Genomic DNA, 19565 nt, shown 5'->3' on the forward strand with positions numbered 1-19565 from the left:
TCTGGCGGCCTGGGAGATCCTGTGCGTGTTGGGGAGCACAGCGTAATGGGGACTCTATCTTCCCATCAGTGTTTCTGTGAACCTAAAACCGTTCTCAAAACACTCTTTAAAAAACCTTGTCAACAGATGGAAATAAGTGCCATAAATTAATTCTCCAAAAATTAAAAGATAATAATAATGAAGCCTGGTTATTTAAAAACTAGTTATTTAACTATGACCAGTTAGCAGTCCTATGACAAGGAATCCCCTGCTTAGGCAATATGAGTCAAACAGATTTGCGAAGAAGATTTGAATGCCCACAAATGAGGAGGCAGCATGCCTCAGCTATGGACAGAGGACTCTTTTTCATTTAAAGATATATTTTAATTTGAAAGGCAGATTTAGAGACAAGGAGAGAGGGAGGGAGAGACATCTTCACTCACTGGTTCAAGCCCCAAATCATTGCAATTTCTGGAGCTGAGCCAATCTGAAGCCAGGAGCCAGGAGGTTCCTCTGGGGTCTCCTACATGAGTCTAGGGTCGCAAGGCCTTATATTATCCTCTGTTGTTTTCCCAGGCCACAAGTAGAGAGCTGGATTGAAAATAGAGCTGCCAGGATAAACTGGTGCCCATATGGGATGTTGGCAATTCAGGCAGAGGATTACCTTGCTACACAGCTATGCCAGCCCCCCAACAGAAGAATCTCACACAACAGATTACATTTATGAACATGCAATTAGCAAGCACTTACATTACACACTCTCTATAACTTTCAGTAAATGTTAACAACGCTGCAGATTTACGGGGCCAGTGTGGTAATGCGGCACACGAATCCTCCCTCCTGCTGCTGGTGCCGGAAGCTATGTCTTTCTCTACATGTCACAAAGCTTAATCTCTAAATTAGACACTGTAAGAGGCTAACAGTAACTATTAAGATGGAACAGTGGAATTAATTAAGTGAAGTACAGTAAGTTATGTGAATGTGGCTCTCAAAATATTTATTGTATAATACTTATCCTTCTTGAAGATCTTATGCACTTTATTTGAAAAGTGGAGTGACAAAGAGATACAGAGAAAGAATGCACATGTGAGACAATGATAGGGAGAGGGAGAACTTCCTGTCACTGGTTCAAGCCCTAACTGCCACAAACCTGGGCCTGGGCCAGGAGCCGAAACTCCATCCAGATCTGCCCCAGAAGCGGCTGGAATCTAAGCATTTGGGCCATTCTCCACTGCTTTTCCAGTAACATAAGGGAACTAGACAGGATGTGGAGCAGTCAGGACTGGAACCAGTGCTCACAGGAAATGCCAGCACTGCAGGTGGTGGCTTAACTTGCTGTGCCACCTGATCTTTCTTTTTGTGATGTGAAATAACACAGTGCCTATGTGGTCAGATGAGACGGGCCTTGTGACACAGCACAGTGACACAGCGGTCAGGCACCAAACAATGCAATACCTGACAGTGGAACTCACAACTGAAATGGCTACTTAATGACTACGAGGTAGGCATATGACATGGTTATGCTAGACAAAGGAATGATGCATATCTAGAGTAGGACACAGCAGGACTGTGTGAAGCGAGTTCATCACAGTACATGTGAATTAGTTGTTTCTGGAATTTTCCACTCACTATGTTTGGAGCACAGTTAACTGGGGACTGGCAATTGTGGAAAACGAAACCACAGGCAGAGAAACTAGTTCCCCAGCACATTCCGGCCCTGGCCCACGGCAGGCCACCCTTGTCCATGTGTCCCACGTCTATTCCACCGGGTCACTCACAGGCATATTCTTTGCCACCACTGTCTGTAATCCTGCTACATCTGCGTCATTTTCCCATGTGATATCATCTACATCTTTTCCTCCAAATATCCATGTGGATAATTCCAAAATAGGTATTAGAAGCCTTTACTTAGCTTCTGAGGGTCAGATATACAGTGCTACTCTACACGGGGGTCTCACAAATAACTGACTCCTTCTAAATCCCTCATCTAGCCACCGTGCCCCTCTTTCATTACAGAAGGTTTAGCTTTTATTTTTTAACTTCTCTGTCAGTGTCTACAGCTAACAAACACTCCAAATATGTTGTTCATCGTACTGTCAGCCTAAATTTCCCACTGCCTATGGCTACTACACAAGCTGAGATTCTAATATGCCATCTAGACTACCCAGGCCATAATTTCCCAAACTCTAGTATTGCAGACTAAATGATTCTCTCCCCTAGATTCCTACACTGAAGTCCCACTTCCCATACCATAATGATATCTAGAAATGGGGCCTTTGAAAGATCATTAGGCCTGGATGAGTTTATGGGAGCAGGCTCTCAAAATGGGCTGAGCAGCCTTCTAAGAGAGATCTTTCTCTGTCTACAAGCACTCGGCCGGGAAGGGCCGTGTGAGGACAATGTGAGGCGATGGCTCTCTGCAAGTCAGGAGAGCTCTCACTACAAACTGATCTCTGGGAGAGCCATGACAGTTCACTCTGAGCTCAATAGGAAGAAATAAGTGCCATAAATTAATTCTCCAAAATTAAAAGATAATAATAAAGCCTGGTTATTTAAAACCTGGTTATTTAACTATGACCAGTTAGCAGTCCTATGACAAGGAATCCCCTGCTTAGGCAATATGAGTCAAACAGATTTGCAAAGAAGATTCGAATGCCCACAGTTGAGGAGGCAGCAAGCCTCAGTTATGGACAGAGGACTCCATCAGACACAGGACCGTGTGCGCCCTGAGAGAAGCCACCAGGCTCAAAAAGCAAACCCCAAACCACTGCTAAAGATGGTAGGAAAAACAGGTGATGTTTAGGCCAATGAAGCAATGACCTAGGCAGATGCTGAACTGTTCAAAAGGCAATCTATTCTAGAAAAATCCCCCCATTAAGTAGGAAAAAAAAATTCAGGTAACGAACATTCCTAGTTTCCTCATACACAGTTTCTTTCATTCACTGAACAAATGCTCTTAGCACCCAGCCTCTTCCAAGAGTCAGGAGTACTGCCTACATGATTTGTGCCAGCCATGTTACGCACAGGCTCCACTTCATCCATGTAACCATTTTTATTTGTAGTCAACCATGCTGGGGAGGTAAAACCCTAAGGAAAAACCACAGCAATGTCACTACAGCATGGGTCCATGGCTATGGCAGCAGCAAAGACGCTGCACCGGCAAAATGCTGATAAGCAGTGTACCTGGCTCCTACCTGGAACAAGAATGGACTCCACTAACACTGGCCTGTCTCTGGGCCGTGTGCGTGCTACCCTTCCTTTCTGGGAATTCTCTTTATTGTGAACAATTTACTGCATCTTTAGGCTTATTCTTCCCCAAAGTCTTCCCAGTTTATTAAAGTTCATAGAAATCTCCTGGAGATGTGCAGTCACTATTATTTGACAATTAACTTCTAAACCCTTTATGCTTGTTTGCTATTTAATGCTTTGTTTCTAACTTCCAAACAACATTTTAAGCTCACCCTCCTCTGGTTCAGACCTTACAGGTTAATTTTACGGATTTCTCCCCCTTCATGTCAACGTCAGTAACCATTACACAGAGGCTAATATCAGAAAGCACCATATTTTATAAATTACTTGGGACAAACACCATAAATGCCTCCTGCCAGAATCTTTTTGTTTTATACTTGACACAACTGTCCCTGGCATAATTGACTCTCAGTTTATTTTCCCTACATCTTCAGAAATCATGCCATTAACATAACTGCAAAGTATACACATACTTAAATGTAAGCTTAAAAAAAAAAGCCTGTCCTGAAAATTAACAAAAATGATATGTTAAGTCGTTATAATCACTAGAAAATTTATTTAGAAATGTCTTCACAATTCGCTTCAAACATTTAAAAACACCTGTTCTACTGCTTTACCTACACTGTTCTCCTGCCATCAAGAAAAAGTGAACTGAAGTTCACGTTTAATATGATTAAACAAAGTCCCAATATCGAACTAACAGGGGAACAATTCCATCTCCATTCACAAGGCTACAGTATTTCTGAAATGTCAGCCTCATGAAGAACACAAACGAGGGGCTGGTGCTGTGACATACGGGTAAAGCCACCGCCTGCGGGACTAGCATCCCACACCGATGTCAGTCCGAGTACCTGCTGCTCCACTTCCTATCCAGTTCCCTGCTAATGAGTGGTAAAGAAATGCCCAAGGCCTTAGGCTCCTGTTCCCCCAAGGAAGACCTGGAACAAGCTCTTGGTTCCTGGCTTCACACAGGCCCAGTTCCAACCACTGCACCCATTAGGAGAGTGAACCAGCAGACAGTTCTCTCTTTCTAACTCTGCTTTCCAAATCTATAAATAAATCTTAAAAAAAATACAAACTAGATGAATCCAGCTCCAATAAAATAATTTCTAAAACTTACCTCTTTAAAACTCTTCCTTTAGATTAGCGTCAGAAAATTGTACAACCTAAATTTCAGAACTATCTTTTAATATCATTTTAATAAAGAAAAAAAGTACACATTGTAGATATATTAAATACCCTTTAAACAATGTTTCAATCCAGAAGAATAATCTGAAGTCTCGTTATTTAAATGGTCTGATAGCCATGAATCATCTCGATATCACCTGAACTTAATGTAAAATGTTCACTTACATTTTTGTGATTAACACATTTCATAAGAACCAACTCTCTGTAAGCTCTCTTAGCATGGGTTTGATTCTGAAACGGCCGGCTCAGCTTCTTGATGGCAACATTTCTTTCAAGAATGGCATCATAAGCTGCACTGTAATAAGAAACCCAAAACAGAACAACAAACTTCAGATCTGTCAACACTGAATAAACACTTCATGCAGATTCTTCATTTTCTCCCCCAAGACAGACTGCTTTCCAATCTATGTGACACTGTGCTGTTACAGCTCATGCCAACAATGTACAGCAACGATTTCTGAAAACGGTAACACCATGAAGACAAACCCTGCTCGTTTACTCTGTGTCCCTCAAGATCCACCTAACATGTAGTGAGCACCCAGAGCACAAATACTGAGTGAGTACTCAGATCCACTGCAAAGTACAAATGAATCTTTCACCCTGCATTTACACCAAGGAAAAGCAACATAAACATGGTCATGAACTCTACTAAAAATGCTGACTGAAACTTCATATCTAAACATATGACCTATATTCTTGGGACATAAGACAATGAATACAGAAAGAGGATGGTATATACACAGGTATGAATAAAATATTTTATAATTCATGAAATGTGAAGTCCTTAAAATGCATTTTGGAGTAGCAACTAAAAGTCAAAGTATTTTTTTTTTCAAAGTATTTATTATAAACATGAATGGTAGATTTCATGATCTCTGAAACTGCTTTATAACTGGGACATAGGACAGCATACTTAGTAGTCTTATCTTCTTCTACCCTGAAACAATGACCAAATGGTATCCTACATGTAAACAGGTCAGAGAATATGAAGCACACATAAGGCAAAATGTCTTTAAATTACTGCATTTCATGACTGCAAGATCTTCACCATCACTGAGACTGACCAGTGCTAACACAGGACCACTAGTTGAGTAATTTGCTTAAGTTAGCCAGAATTAAAAGCAAAGACAAGAACTGAAGATTAAGACATGAAACCATGCTTTTCTTTTTTTTTTAAAGATTTATTTATTTTTATTACAAAGTCAGATATACAGAGAGAAGGAGAGACAGAGAGGAAGATCTTCTGTCCGATGATTCACTCCCCAAGTGACCCCAACGGCTGGTGCGCGCCGATCCGATGCCGGAAACCTGGAACCTCTTCCAGGTCTCCCACACGGGTGCAGGGTCCCAATGCATTGGGATTGGGACTGTCCTCTCCTGCTTTCCCAGGCCACAAGCAGGGAGCTGGATGGGAAGTGGAGCTGCCGGGATTAGAACCGGCGCCCATATGGGATCCCGGTGCATCCAAGGCGAGCACTTTAGCCACTAGGCCACGTCACCGGGCCCAAAACCATGCTTTTCCCTGAACCAACAAAGAACTGTTCCTATTTATGTAATCTTTGTAAAACCAGTTAATTACTGATAAATGATATGTTCTCATCTTACTGAGAGTTTGTTTCGTGACTCTCTCACTATACCAAATACAGTGTATAACAAGAAACTGAAAGTGCATAAATGAACAGATCTATACATTCCATACCCGGGAAACTACTGCCATATACATAAATGCATAAACAAACCAAAATACATGAATAATCTTTACTTTAAAATGCCACATTGACATGTCTTGCTCAAATTAAAAAAAAAAAACACCAAAAAAGAGCAACTATGGGTCATGCAACAATTAGATATTTTATCTTTGCCTATTCAATTCATGTTTATTCTTTATCTGCATAATAGAAGAAATATTTTTTTTTTAAGATTTTATTCATTTTATTACAGCCAGATATACAGAGAGGAGGAGAGACAGAGAGGAAGATCTTCCGTCCGATGATTCACTCCCCAAGTGAGCCGCAACGGGCCGATGCACGCCAATCCGATGCCGGGAACCTGGAACCTCTTCCGGGTCTCCCACGCGGGTGCAGTGTCCCAAAGCTTTGGGCCGTCCTCAACTGCTTTCCCAGGCCACAAGCAGGGAGCTGGATGGGAAGTGGAGCTGCCGGGATTAGAACCGGTGCCCATATGGGATCCCGGGGCTTTCAAGGCGAGGACTTTAGCTGCTAGGCCACGCCGCTGGGCCCAAGAAATATTTTAAACTCTGAAGGTTCAAAGGTATACAAGTAGATTCCACCATTTTATGTCCAAGGAAACCAGATTTCAAATTCTTAAATCTGCATAATTCATAAATACTTGTGTGTTCAGAGGCCCCAAAGTTTCATTTCTTCAGTTGATTGTATGAGTAACACAACAGTTTCAAAATTTTTGTATTAAATAGTTGCCTACCTAACAGTTGTCTAGCCTTTTACAGAAATCATTACTTCAGGCAAAATTTGAAGATATTTATTCCCTAGGACAGGAGCTTATTAAAAGGAATTAAGATCCTTCTAATGCAATTTTCAAAAACAGATTCTGCTACAAAATGTACAGAGTGGAGCCAGTGTTGTGCCTGAAGCACAAGCTTCTACCATCAGAACACTGGGTCCAGTCCTGAACGCCTTCCTTCCAACCAGCTCCCTCTAACTAGAGCACCTAGGAAAGCACACGCAGATGGCGCTACTGCTTGGGCCCCTGTATCCACGTGAGAGACCTGGATGCAGCTCCTGGCTTCTGCTTCAGCCTGGCCCAGCCCTGGCTGTTGTGTTTTATTTCATTTAGGGAATGACCAGTGGGTAGAAGGTCTCTTTCTGCCCCTCCCATCACCCCTTTGTGTCACTCTCCCTTTCAAATCAATATTCTAAATAATTTTTTTCAAGGTGCACTAATCTGAAGATAAAAGCTGACACAGAAACATTCATATATTTTAAAATTTTATCTTTTTGAAATTTTAAAATTATTATCATTTCATGATGCAGTTCCATAGGCCCTGGGATTTCCCTTACACCCTCCCCAAGTTCCCTTCCCCACGTTCCCTTCCCCACCCCTCCACTGAGTTCCCCTGTATTATTACTATATTATTAGGTCTTCATAAACAGTCATATGTCCATCATTGCACGCGTGGACAATGGCAGAGTCCAGCATCCTATCATCAAGATACAGTTAACACTTTCATTGGAAGTCCATCTTTGATGTGGAAGTAGAGATGCATACTGCATTGTATCCTCACATCTGGATATGATAGTCTCCATTACACAGTTACTATACATTCCCTTAAATGAAAAGCTGCAGGCCTGGCGGTGTGGCCTAGCAGCTAAAGTCCTCGCCTTGAACGCGCCGGGATCCCATATGGGCGCCGGTTCTAATCCCGGCAGCTCCACTTCCCATCCAGCTCCCTGCTTGTGGCCTGGGAAAGCAGTCGAGGATGGCCCAAAGCTTTGGGACCCTGCACCCGTGTGGGAGACCTGGAAGAGGTTCCAGGTTCCAGGCATCGGACTGGCGCGCACCGGCCGTTGTGGCTCACTTGGGGAGTGAAACATCAGATGGAAGATCTTCCTCTCTGTCTCTCCTCCTCTCTGTATATCCGGCTTTCCAATAATAATAAGAAGAAATCTTTTTTAAAAAAATGAAAAGCTACAAAACAAAATCAACAACAGGAAGAAAAATAGAAATTTACAACACCATGAAGTTAAATAACATGACACTGGATATGATAGTCTCCATTACACAGTTACTATACATTCCCTTAAATGAAAAGCCACAAAACAGAATCAACAACAGGAAGAAAAAAAGAAATTATAACAACATCATGAAATTAAATAGCATGCTACTGAATGACTAACGTATCCCTGAAAAATGAAACTAGGAACGTTCCTGAAGAAAATGATGCTATTGTAAGATCTATGAGTCAGTGAAGAATTTAATAACAAAGTGCTTTGAAGAAATGAAATTAAATTTAAAAAAACATGCAAATCCATAATAGTTTCCGCTGACCTTTGTTTTGAGATGTGTCTTCTGTAGGCAACAAATAGATGGTTTTGTTTTTTTAATCCAGTCTACTAATCTATGATGCTTGATTGATGAGAATAAGTCGTTTACATTCACGGTTAACACGAATGGGTGGTAATTTGGTCCTGTCATTTTAGCAATGGGTTGTTCATTGATTTAGTCTTCTGTTGTTATTTTGCTGGGACATTCTTTGCATTTGCCTTTCGTTTGGGTGGGTGCTACTCCTCTTCTCTGTCAAAAGAACATCTTTAAGCATCATTCATAGGGCAGGTTTGGAAGAGGCATATTCTAACTTTTCTTGACTGTGGAAGAGTTTTATTTCATTTTCAAAGAAAAAGGAAAACTTTGCTGGGTATGTGATCCTGAGCTGAGAATTTTTTTCTTTTAGAATCTGGAATATGTCACTCCATTCTCTTCTGGGCTGTAGAGTTTCCTGTGAGAGGTCTCCTGTGAATTTAATTGGCATTCCTTTATATGTCAGTTGTTTTTTTCTCACATGCACATCTAGGGATCTTTTCCTTATGTTCGATTGAAGAGAGCTTGACTATCATATGTTGTGGTGAAGATGGCTTTTGATCAAGCCTGTTGGGAGTTCTGTGCCCCTCCTGGATGTTGTGTCCCAATTCTTTCTCTAGATTGGGGAAATTTTCCCTTATTATTTCATTAAATACACCTTTAGTCCCAGCTTCTCTTTCTGCACCTTCTGGGACTGCCATACCATAACTCTTATATTAGGCCTCTTAATAGTGTCTTTCAATTCTTGAATACTTTTTTTTTTTATATAGCTTACCCAGCTCTGCTCTCAGCTTTTCTTTGTTTCCTCCTGGTGACAGGAAATGTCTTCCAATTCTAAAATTCTTTCTTCTGCTTGCTTCATTCTATTTTGGAGACTCTCTACTGTACTTTTAATCCACTCCACTGTATTCTTCATTTCTGATATGTCAGCTTTCATTTCACTCATTTCCTGTGTGACAAGTTCCTTAAATTTCTTTAACTCCTATTATATGTGATTCTCACTGTTGATAAGAAGCTTTATAACAAATGTTTTGAGATTTGTATCTCCCATTATCTTGATGTATTCCTCCGTTAACTTTGAAGTTGGCAAAGGCATTTGCTTCACTTTCAGGTGAGTCTTCAGTAACATTCATTGTGCTTTTGTCTCCCCTTTTGCTCTTGGTCATTGTGCTTCTGGTTACCAGATTCTTCTCTTTAGAGCAGGTTTCTAAGCTGTGTCACCCACAGGTCTACAATTCGATTTTACTTATTGTGGTTGGCACACAGCTCTTTGCTTGTATTACTCGTGCCACTCCTTCCAGTGAGTTTCAGGTCTGGGTTATTATGTTACATTTCCACCAAGGTCTCTATTGCTCCAGCTTCTGTGATACCGTGCTGAGGCTGCACCGTTGTCTATACAACCTTTCTCCCACTTCTTGTTAGAGCAGGTCCCAGGATTAGGGAGATACCAGGTGTCCTATATAACTAGATTGTTGGTGGTGCTGATCTTGCCAGAACCTGTTTGGCTGTTAGGTCTGACGGCCACACGGACCTATTTTGACCCAAATGACGCCAAAGTCAGCATTATTTTCCTATGGGACCAGTGCGATGCACTGAGCTCAGTGAGTTTGCATCCAGTTCAGTGCATGCTCAGCTCAATGTTGTCCCCTGCAGTCTTCAAGTTTTTCCACACTGTACAAAATGGCACCACAACTAGAGTTCTTGATATGCACCTTCAGGTCTGAGGGTTACTCGGACCTATCTTGGGTGGAATCTATAGGATCCACGTTGTTGCAGTTCACTGAGTCAGAAATTAGTTCACTCCCAGCCCAGTGCATGTGCAGTACTGTCCAATAGCCTTTGCCTCCCTACACAAAATGGCATCCCATTTGGCTCTAAAGAGGAGAGTAGGCTGTGAAATCCACCCTGTTCCTGCACTACCTGTCTGGGAACTGCTGCTCTGTCTCTGCTCTGAATCTGCTCCTGGTCAAATCAAACACATCAGCAGGATGGGCAATTCTTTGTCTGGGTTCATCTTCTGACTCCCAGTGAACGCCCCTTCCTGCCTTGTTGCTGGTGTCATTCACCAGTCACTGCTGTCACTTACTGAATGCCGCTGAGGTATCTGGTCACTGCAACACCACACCATTGTGTCTGCTGCTTTCCTATGTCTATCAGTGTCTAGGTGGCCCTCTGCTGTCATTCTGTCTTCTCCTATTTCCAGGAATGTGCCCACTCTGCTTCACATTGGCTAATGTTTGTCTGTTACTCTATTCTGCCATCTTGATTTCTTGTTGAAATTTCAATACTCTATTAGTATTAAAATAAGATATCCTTAGAAGTTTGTATGTTAAGTGAGAAAATAGTCTTAGAAGCAAAAATTTGCCAGAAGTCACAAGGTTAGTAAGTCACGGAGGTAAGATCTAAACCAAGAGGCCATCTGATAGTAATAGTCTCTAAAATCAAACCTGAGGTAGGTTCAGTGTATTTAGTTACAATCCTACTGCAGTCAGCCAACAGCTCATAAAATCTCTGTCACTTTGTAGCTTTTAATACTGTTTCAAGAATACAAAAGAAGTAATACCAGTGTTTGTTTTACAAACCTTACAGATCTAAACATTTTACCCTAATATGAATTACCATACAAACTTTAAAAAGCCAACCTGCACTTTCTCTGCCAGAGGCAAGCAATACCCCCAGTCTTTTTTGGGTGCCTACCTTGACATTTCCTCGTATGTGTGTATCCACAAATATGTTGCATTGTTTGGCACATTTTATATTACATACAAATGGTATAACAATGTGCACATATGTGTGTGTGCGCGCGTCCACAAATAAAATAAACAGCTTGCTTTTAAGTCTAACTGAACATTTCTGAGATTAGCCTTTGCTGATAAACACAGCTAAAGCTCATTTTAAATATTATGTTCTATTTCCACATATACTAGATCCCTACCAAATCAAATTTTTCTTCTGTTGATAGACCTGATGCTGCTTCCATCTTTGCTATCATAAAGGAACAGTGCTGCAAAGTACAGCGCTATGCATATTTCTTGGTGCAAATGCACAAGAATTTTTTAAGAACCTGGCAGATGTGCTAAATCCAAAACACTCATGATTTTTAAAGTAGACCCTAAAACTTTTATATGGGCCCAGTGCAGTAGCCTAGTGGATAAATCCTTCCCTTGCATGTGCAAGGGATCCCACGTGGGCCCTGGTTCATATCCAGGTCACTCCACTTCCCATTCATCTCCCTGTTTATGCTCTGGGAAAGCAGTATCCCAAAACCTTGGGACCCTGCACCTGAGTGGGAGACCCAGAAAAGCCTCTTTGTTGCAGATCAGCTTGGTCCCACCCTAGCTGTTGTAGCATCTAAGGAGTGAACCAACAGACAGAAGATCTTTCTGTCTCTCCTTCTCTCTGTAAATCTTCCTTCCCAATAAAAATAAATAAATATATTTTTTTAAAAGATATTATGCTTCAGTGTGGCTTTAATTCTCCCAAATAATAACCTGTTTTCTAACCTAATGCATTAGAACCATTAGAAGTCTCCCCAGGAGTGGTCTACATTTCACCTTAAAAAGCATTATACTGATACACAAAGCCTGAGCCGCTTGTACAAATTAGCTTATAAAATCAATTTAAGATACATTTGAGTTTTGAAACACATTTGGAGAGAGGACATTAGCTATGTTATTACCTAGGGTAATAAGATTTCTGAAATTTCAGTTTCATTATAGCATGAAAGTGATGATGAAGTGAGACTTCTTGAACAGTTATGGGAATGGATGTATTATGGAATTAACAAGCATGCCGCTTATCCTTTCTTGATACATTTATTTGTCTCTGTATGTTCTATGACCAAGACTTTAATCACAGTTTACACTTAAGGATGGTTAGTCCTGGTTTATATTTATGGCTTATAAAAAATAAAAATAAGTTGCCATGTTTATAGCTTTCACTTAATTTTTATCATTTTAACTTAATGTTCTGAGGCAAGTTTATTTACCAAGGTTTGAATTACCAAGGCATTAAAACAGGAGTAAAGCCTAATTTTACAAGTGAAAACTTACCAAACTATTCCTTGAGCTCCCGAACCTATTGGTTTTAGATTCTGATACCTCTTCAGGACAGTGAATGTAGAATCCCCAATCTCTACACTATAAAAATTGTTGTCACGCTTGCTTCTGCTCATGATGGCAAGCAATTAATGTAATGGCTTCATCCAAATATCCACCAAGAAGCTGCAAAACAGAAGAAAACATCACATTAATAATATGAACTTGTTTGATCTTCAAAGTCAAGTCCTTATCCTCTGAGTAGGTAGTTAACACAGGCTGCTAAGATCATGTTAAAAGAACACTAAAAACAGTGAAAAAAAACACTTAATACTGGCTAGCAAGTCATACTTAAATAATCATTTAAAAATCTTATTAGCATAAACAGCTTCCCAAACAAGAAGTGAAGGGGAACATTTGGGATTGGAAGGACAGAAGAATTTAATTTGCTTTTTCTTTGCTTTCCGTATTTCGCTTGCAGTAGAAAACAGTGAATAGCTGAAGGAATATTTCATGATTAAGTTTAGATACAGCCTGGGAGCCTGAGAGATAAGGGGCACCTGCAACTAGCCCCCCCCCAAATTGCATGGCCCCCTCCCTGTTTATGTTTATGGTTTTATGGTTTTGTGATTTTAGCCTTGGTTTAGCCTTTAAAAAGAATGCTATACCATGACTCGGGGGCGATGCCCAGCCTCCTGCATGAGGAATTGGCCCCGGCCCCAGCGCGCTGGTGATCGAATAAAGCCTCTTGCTTTTGCATCAAGTCTCGTCTTCGGTGGACATTGGGGAAACTCACTCTCTCGAGACAGATGGTAAGGTTTTCCCTGTTGGGGGGCCTTACAGAAGCCAATGGCTTTATTAAAACATTCTTAATTCACTTAAAAACTGAAAGCAGATGATCACAAATAATCATGTTTTAAAAGATATCCACAGTTTAAAATTAAAATCCATCCTTTTGTGTGAGGATGAAAGTACTAGAGTACTGAAGCCTTAGCAGCTGTGACAGACTGAGCAGACCTTTGATTCCTTAGTAATCAACAGTCACAGTGTCTAGTGCAAGACCAGGTCCCTAAGCTGGTGAGCAGGCCTCATTCCTGCCTGGCAAGCGGGAGAGGCCCAAGTACTGTCGCTGGACAGCCTGACCTCCAAAACAGCAACTTCCTGACGTGAGGCACACGTGGAGGCTGCAAGGGCTGCAAGGGTGAGAAGCAGGGCAGGAAAAAACAAGCCTCAAAAGGCAGAAGGAAGCACTCAGTACACCAGAACTTCAAAAAATATGGAAAACTCAATTAAATTAAATGATAAACATTTTGGTGCAAAAATACTGGACTCATGAATGCTTTTAATACTTACTTTCACAAACTTTTTGAACCCTATGTTTCATTTTCTTACCTTGCTGAAACCCAAAGTGGGGTTAATAAAAAAGTGTATTTCCCTTTCAGCTCCAAGAACCATGGCAAAGAAGGGCTTCTCTTTACTCACAACAGAGGGGCCCAGCAACAGAAGTCTGAACAGGATCATGTGGGCAGCCCATGAACAGCAGAGGGCCCACAGTTAGGTGGGCAGCCGTAACCACCCCAAGACAGGAGTCACAGAGGCTGACCGGCTCCCTCCAGTTGCTGAGTATTCACTAGAATCCCTGAGCTGGGTATTACGCTGGGGACTGTGCAGCAGTGAGCAGCTGGCTCCCCCGCAGGGCCTGCAGTTCAGACAGACAGACCTGCAGCACACTGGGACCTGGCCAACTGTATCTAAGCTGTGACAAGGGTGATGAAGGAAGACAGCCACATGCCGGATCTGGAACCCTTATGCTGCTCTCAACTCAGGCCCAGTTCCAGCCGGGAAAAGAGAGAACGCAATTCGCATGTGTAAAATTTACTACATGTTAGTTTAAATCATCACCCATCCAAAAACTAACTTTGGAGAAATAAATAAAATTTGGCCACACAAAATAACTCAGTCTTTTAAAGCGAGATTCAAGTGCCTGACATGTTCTAAAAACAACTTTTTCAAGTCTTTCACTAGTAAGTTTCTCAAACTGCTAGAAGAAAATGTTAACCACATTCAATCATCACCAGACACACTCCAAAGCCACAAACTAGAAATAGTTAATGAGAACTATCCCAGAGGTAAACTACAAAGAATCATTCATGCTCATTCCATGTATATTTACTGCAATTTTATCTTGCCAGCAATATAATTATGATTAGAACATTTAAAAACTGGTAGATGCTAGAAGAAAATTGTTTTATGACAAACAGCTTTCAATAATTAACTGCATCTGCTCCCAGCAGAGAAAAAATTTTTACTTAATTTTAGAGTAAATTGTGTTGTTTCAGATTCTGAAAGCTTGGCAAGATGGAGAAAAGCAGCATTTCCCTTTGATTATGATAACCAAATACAGCAAAGCTAAGTTAAAGTTGCAAAATTAGTGGAAAGCTTAATTATCCAGCCATGACTTTATACCAACCACACAAAAAGCTTCAATTTATGCTCTAGATCTTTTCAAGCTGTCCCCTCAGGAAAAAGCCTGATCCATAAAAATCCTTCCTTACTACCAATGAAGCAGCAAAATCAACGACCAGAAACTAAAATAAACATAACAGGGCCGGCACTGGCATCCCATATGGGCGTCAGTTTCAGTTCTGGCTACCCCACTTGACTGCAGCCTCCCTTATGGCCTGGGAAGGCGGCAGAAGACGCCCCCAGTCCTTGGGCTCCTGCACCCATGTGGAAAATCTGGAGGAAACTTTTGGCTCTAGACCAGCTCGGCCCTGGCCACTGCGGTCATTTGAGGAGTGAACCAGCAAACAGAAGACCGACCTACCTCTCTCTCATCCCCATAACTATAAAATCTTTCAGATAAATAAATTCAAAACAAAACAAAACAAAAAACTTAAGAGAGGCTCAAAGAATGACCCAACAGGCTGCTGGATTGGGGACTTATGAGTGGCTCTCTAGAAGGTTAGGAGTCAGTGGGAGATGAAGGCGACGGTAAGGGTTTGAATAGTGGGTTTTTGGCAGCACATCTTTAAAAATAATGCTTATATGTTTATAAAAAAATTAGTAGCCATGTTCTGGCTATATTTGATACAATATAACAGTCAATTTCCTTTTTTAAAAGATTTCTTAATTTTTTTTTATTGTAAAGTCAGATATAGAGAGAGGGGGAGAGATAGACAGGAAGATCTTCCATCCAACGATTCACTCCCCAAGTGACTACAGCGGTTGGGACTGAGCCTATCTGATGCCAGGAGCCTGGAGCCTCTTCGGGGTCTCCCACACGGGTGCAGGGTCCCAAGGCTTTAGGCCATCCTCGACTGCTTTCCTAGGCCACAGCAGGGAGCTGGATGGGAAGTGGAGCTGCCGGGATTAGAACCGGCGCCCATGTGGGATCCCGGGTCATGCAAGGCGAGGACTTTAGCTGCTACCAGGCTGGGCCCAGGAGAATCACAGCACTTATTACTCGGGGCCTGAGTGTTATCAAGACCATTTGTTTTCATGCTGAGTGTTTCTAGTGTGCTGTGTTTCTGTAGGCCTCTGCCTTTGTCGTTTGCTCCACGCATTCTCTTGGCATTTTTACTCATGGATCTTTTTAAACCCTTAGAGCACGTCACTGTGTTGTAGTTTGAAGTGACTGAATGCCCCTTTAGGCATAGTTGAGGAAGCAGGAAAAACCAGCTGTCTCACTAAGTTGACTTCTGCACCATACAGTGCTTCCGTGAGCTCTGCTCGCCCCGACGTGCAGACGCCCGCGGCCAGCTCATTCTGCAGCAGTGTTCAGCAGACACAGCCCACTGCCCACCACATTCATCCCCTTCGCCACTGCCGGGAGAAAGCAGCAGCCCCTGAGGCTCATCAGTGTACCCCAATGTCCAGAACACTCACGCACACACAGTGCCACCTGGATACTGAACAGCCACGCTATCTTTACATTGCCCTCGCATTTGCGGTTAGTGACCTACCCTTTCTCTTTCTGAAGAGGAAGAATTATAGGGCAGGTATTTAAATCTGCTAAACAGAAATTTTATTTAATATGTACCTATGCATATAAATAATAAAGTGCTTGCAGGCAGAGGATTAGCGTGCTCTACCAATGCGCCAGCCCCACTCCCTTTCGTCTTTTCACAAGCTGTCCAAACCTTGTCAACAGCCCTCCTCCACTGTCCTGCTTTCCACTCCTGAGATGTATCTGACATGACCTCATCACTTCACATTGCTTGGGAAAATCAGGGGTTCGATGCAAAGCTATCAATTCCGCTTCTAACCCTAGCCCCTCTCTTACGTTTTCACATGTCTCTTGAAGATCTTAATAGGAATGCTCCACAGGTACATAAACTCAAAGCAATGAAAATCCAACTTCCCTTTCCTACAAACTAACTTGCTCTTCTCACTAGATAGCTCTGCTGCCTTTCTCGGCAGCACCGTTCTGCCGCACGCCTTGAGAAGTGACTTGTTCAGCATTCTCTAGTTTCACACAGGTTTTATTCAGACGGTCTCTCACACTGAGTTAGTCTCACTCACTCTTCGCACAGAAGGACCCCAGGCCTTCGTCAGCACCTACTTCTCTCCCTGCACCCTTTCTTGCGTTACTTCTTCATCTTACATTCCATGGTTCACTGCCATGCCAACATCCTTGCCCCACGCGACCCTGACATGCCAACCTGAAACAGAACGGCATGGGCTAAACTACCGTTCTCTTCCTTCTGAGGCTGTAAGCAGATTACCAAACAGAAGAACAGAACGGTGCGTACAGGTGCTGCTTTCTTAAGTTCTATGCCTACAATCTAAGCCAGGGAAAAAGCCCCAACATTCCCTCATCACCCATTCTCTCTAATTTCTACAATACCTATTTCAAATTGTTCCCCTGCTTGTCAATCTTCAACCCCACCTTATTTGCAGTTTAGAGGTGGGGAACCACTTTTGCCCAAGGACCATCTGGGTGTGTCTAACATCATTTATGGGCCATGTAACATTAACTTAAAAATGAACCTGCTACAGATTTACTGAATTTCAACTCCTGCATGGGGCTGCCTTGGCAGGGCCAGACCAAATCATTTTTGGTGTTTGTAATTCTCCACTCCTGAATGGATAATTCCAGACACTTCCTAAAGAGAAGAAGGGAGGAAATATCAACTTTCATTCATTAAGCCAGCTTTCCCACACACAGTCTTTTAAAAATATATATTCGTCTATTTATTCATTCAACAGGCAGAGTAACAGGCAGAGGATGAGGGCAAGACAGGGAAAGCTGTTCCATGTACACGTTCACTCCGCAAGCGGCAGCGACGACCGGGGCTGGGCCGGAAGCCTGCCACCCGGTCTCCCTCATGGAAGCAGGAGCCCCAGCACTTGGGCCATCTTCTGCCGTTGTCCCAGGAGCACTGCAGGGCCCTGGATCAGCAGTGAAGCAGCTAGAACACGAAGTGGCACACACGGGGCTGATGCCATCCCACTGCCCTCCCTGACAGATCTGTGCTTTCGTCTCCACCATCACACTGCTGTAAGTGTCCCTCATTTTGATGAACTGATGACATTCTTCCTCCTAGCGCTCAAGTGCAATCAAGACCCTGCTGTTTTCAAAATACACACACACCCTTCCTAACAAGCTTGCTTCCTGCTTTCAGAGCCGTCTGAGCTACTGGCTCCTCTGCTTCCTTCCTGTCACCACCATACCGCTCACATCCTGTTTGTATCGGACCTCTTCAGCTCCCCAGTCAACAATTCTGTTTTCACTACTCCCGTTAGATGCACTCACCATGGCCGTCAACATGCTCCCTGTCTCATTCTGCACAGGAGTACCTGAGCCTGCCCACTGTCCTGCCTCCAGCACTCTCTCCTTAGATTTCCAAAATCACTCTTTCTGATTTTTCCTGACCTCCTCCTTTCCGAGTTCTCTCTTGTAAGCGCAGCCTACCCACCCCTGAAACTCACCCTCCCATGAGGTTCTCTTCAGGACTGTCTTGGCCTCTTGTTCCAGGTTCCCACAGCAGTGTGACCCCTCTCACAGCGTCAACTGTCATAACCTTTTCCTGCCACAGAGCTCCTCCCCTGCTCCGGAGGACACCTCCATTCAGATGCCACCAAGCTGCCGCCAGCCCTGCCCTGTGCAGCAGTGACTCTCCAGCCATGCAATTGGCTTCCCTGTGTTCTTGCCAGCTCAGGGATGGTCACCACTCACTCAGTGCTCAAATCAGAAACAGAGCTGGTCTGGAAGCTTCATCCTCCTGCAGTCAACCTTTCACAAAACTCTGGAGACGCAAGCTTCAAGCTACCACAAATCTGTTTTCTTCCTAGTACGCAAACTCGAATTACTGCATCTAAAGTGGCTCCGTGCCTGGTTCCCTGGTCCTCAATTCTCAGTGCGGACAGAGGGATCCTCTGCAACTGCCTCCTCCCTGAGAATCTGCCCAGTCCATAACTCACTGACCCACCTCACTGGCAGAGAAAGGTGGGCTTCTAAGCAGTCACACTTGAGTGGAATGACTCTGTCCACTAGCCACAGTTAATCAGACTACGAGTTCAGTTGACTTAAGGTACCAATTAAACTCTTTCAAGGGGAACTGCAAGCAGGAAAGAAACTCGGAGCATTACCTTTCTAACTTGAGAAGCAAAGAAACCAGTATACATAGAAAGAACAATAAAGCAGATGAGAAAGAGAAAAGTAGACACCGTGTACTGTAAGAGAACCTGGGAGCACGACAGCCATGACTGCTTGTCAGCCCTCGCGTGGTCCAGCTTGCACTTCCTACAACTCGCAAATTTGATCTAGAGTCTGCCTTGCTTAGAATCAAACCACAGTTTCTTCTGTTCTCAAGGCAGAATCCTCCATTAGGATTCCAGGGTTCTGGGTCATTTGGCCCTCATCTCTTATTAGATCCTTCCCTCCCTAATCCCAGAATCCAGCTACAATGCAGTGATTTAAAAATACCACAGTTTTGGGGCTGGCAGCATCACAGCATAGTGGGAGAAGGCGCCACTTGTAGCACTAGCATCCCATACAGGCACTGGCTGGAATCCCAGCTGCTCCACTTCTGGTCCACCTCCCTGCTGATG

General features: G+C 42.9%; 1 protein-coding gene across 5 annotated transcripts in view; it reads right to left on the reverse strand.

Annotated features, from left to right (window-relative positions):
- Nucleotides 1-19565, reverse strand: part of MAPK8 (mitogen-activated protein kinase 8) — an 84423-nt gene that overhangs the window by 26602 nt on the left and 38256 nt on the right. For all 5 annotated transcript variants that reach the window (XR_009246459.1, XM_058671082.1, XM_058671083.1 and 2 more), the window contains exons 2-3: nucleotides 12525-12695; nucleotides 4582-4711 (exon numbers count right to left, since the gene is read on the reverse strand). Coding sequence is in view for 4 of the 5 variants with exons in the window: in XM_058671082.1 (XP_058527065.1) it covers nucleotides 4582-4711; nucleotides 12525-12646 (252 nt within the window). In the remaining variant the exon portion in view is untranslated. The remainder of the gene's footprint in view (nucleotides 1-4581; nucleotides 4712-12524; nucleotides 12696-19565) is intronic.

This window comes from Ochotona princeps, chromosome 13, assembly GCF_030435755.1.
Source record: "Ochotona princeps isolate mOchPri1 chromosome 13, mOchPri1.hap1, whole genome shotgun sequence".
NCBI classification, from domain to species: domain Eukaryota; kingdom Metazoa; phylum Chordata; class Mammalia; order Lagomorpha; family Ochotonidae; genus Ochotona; species Ochotona princeps.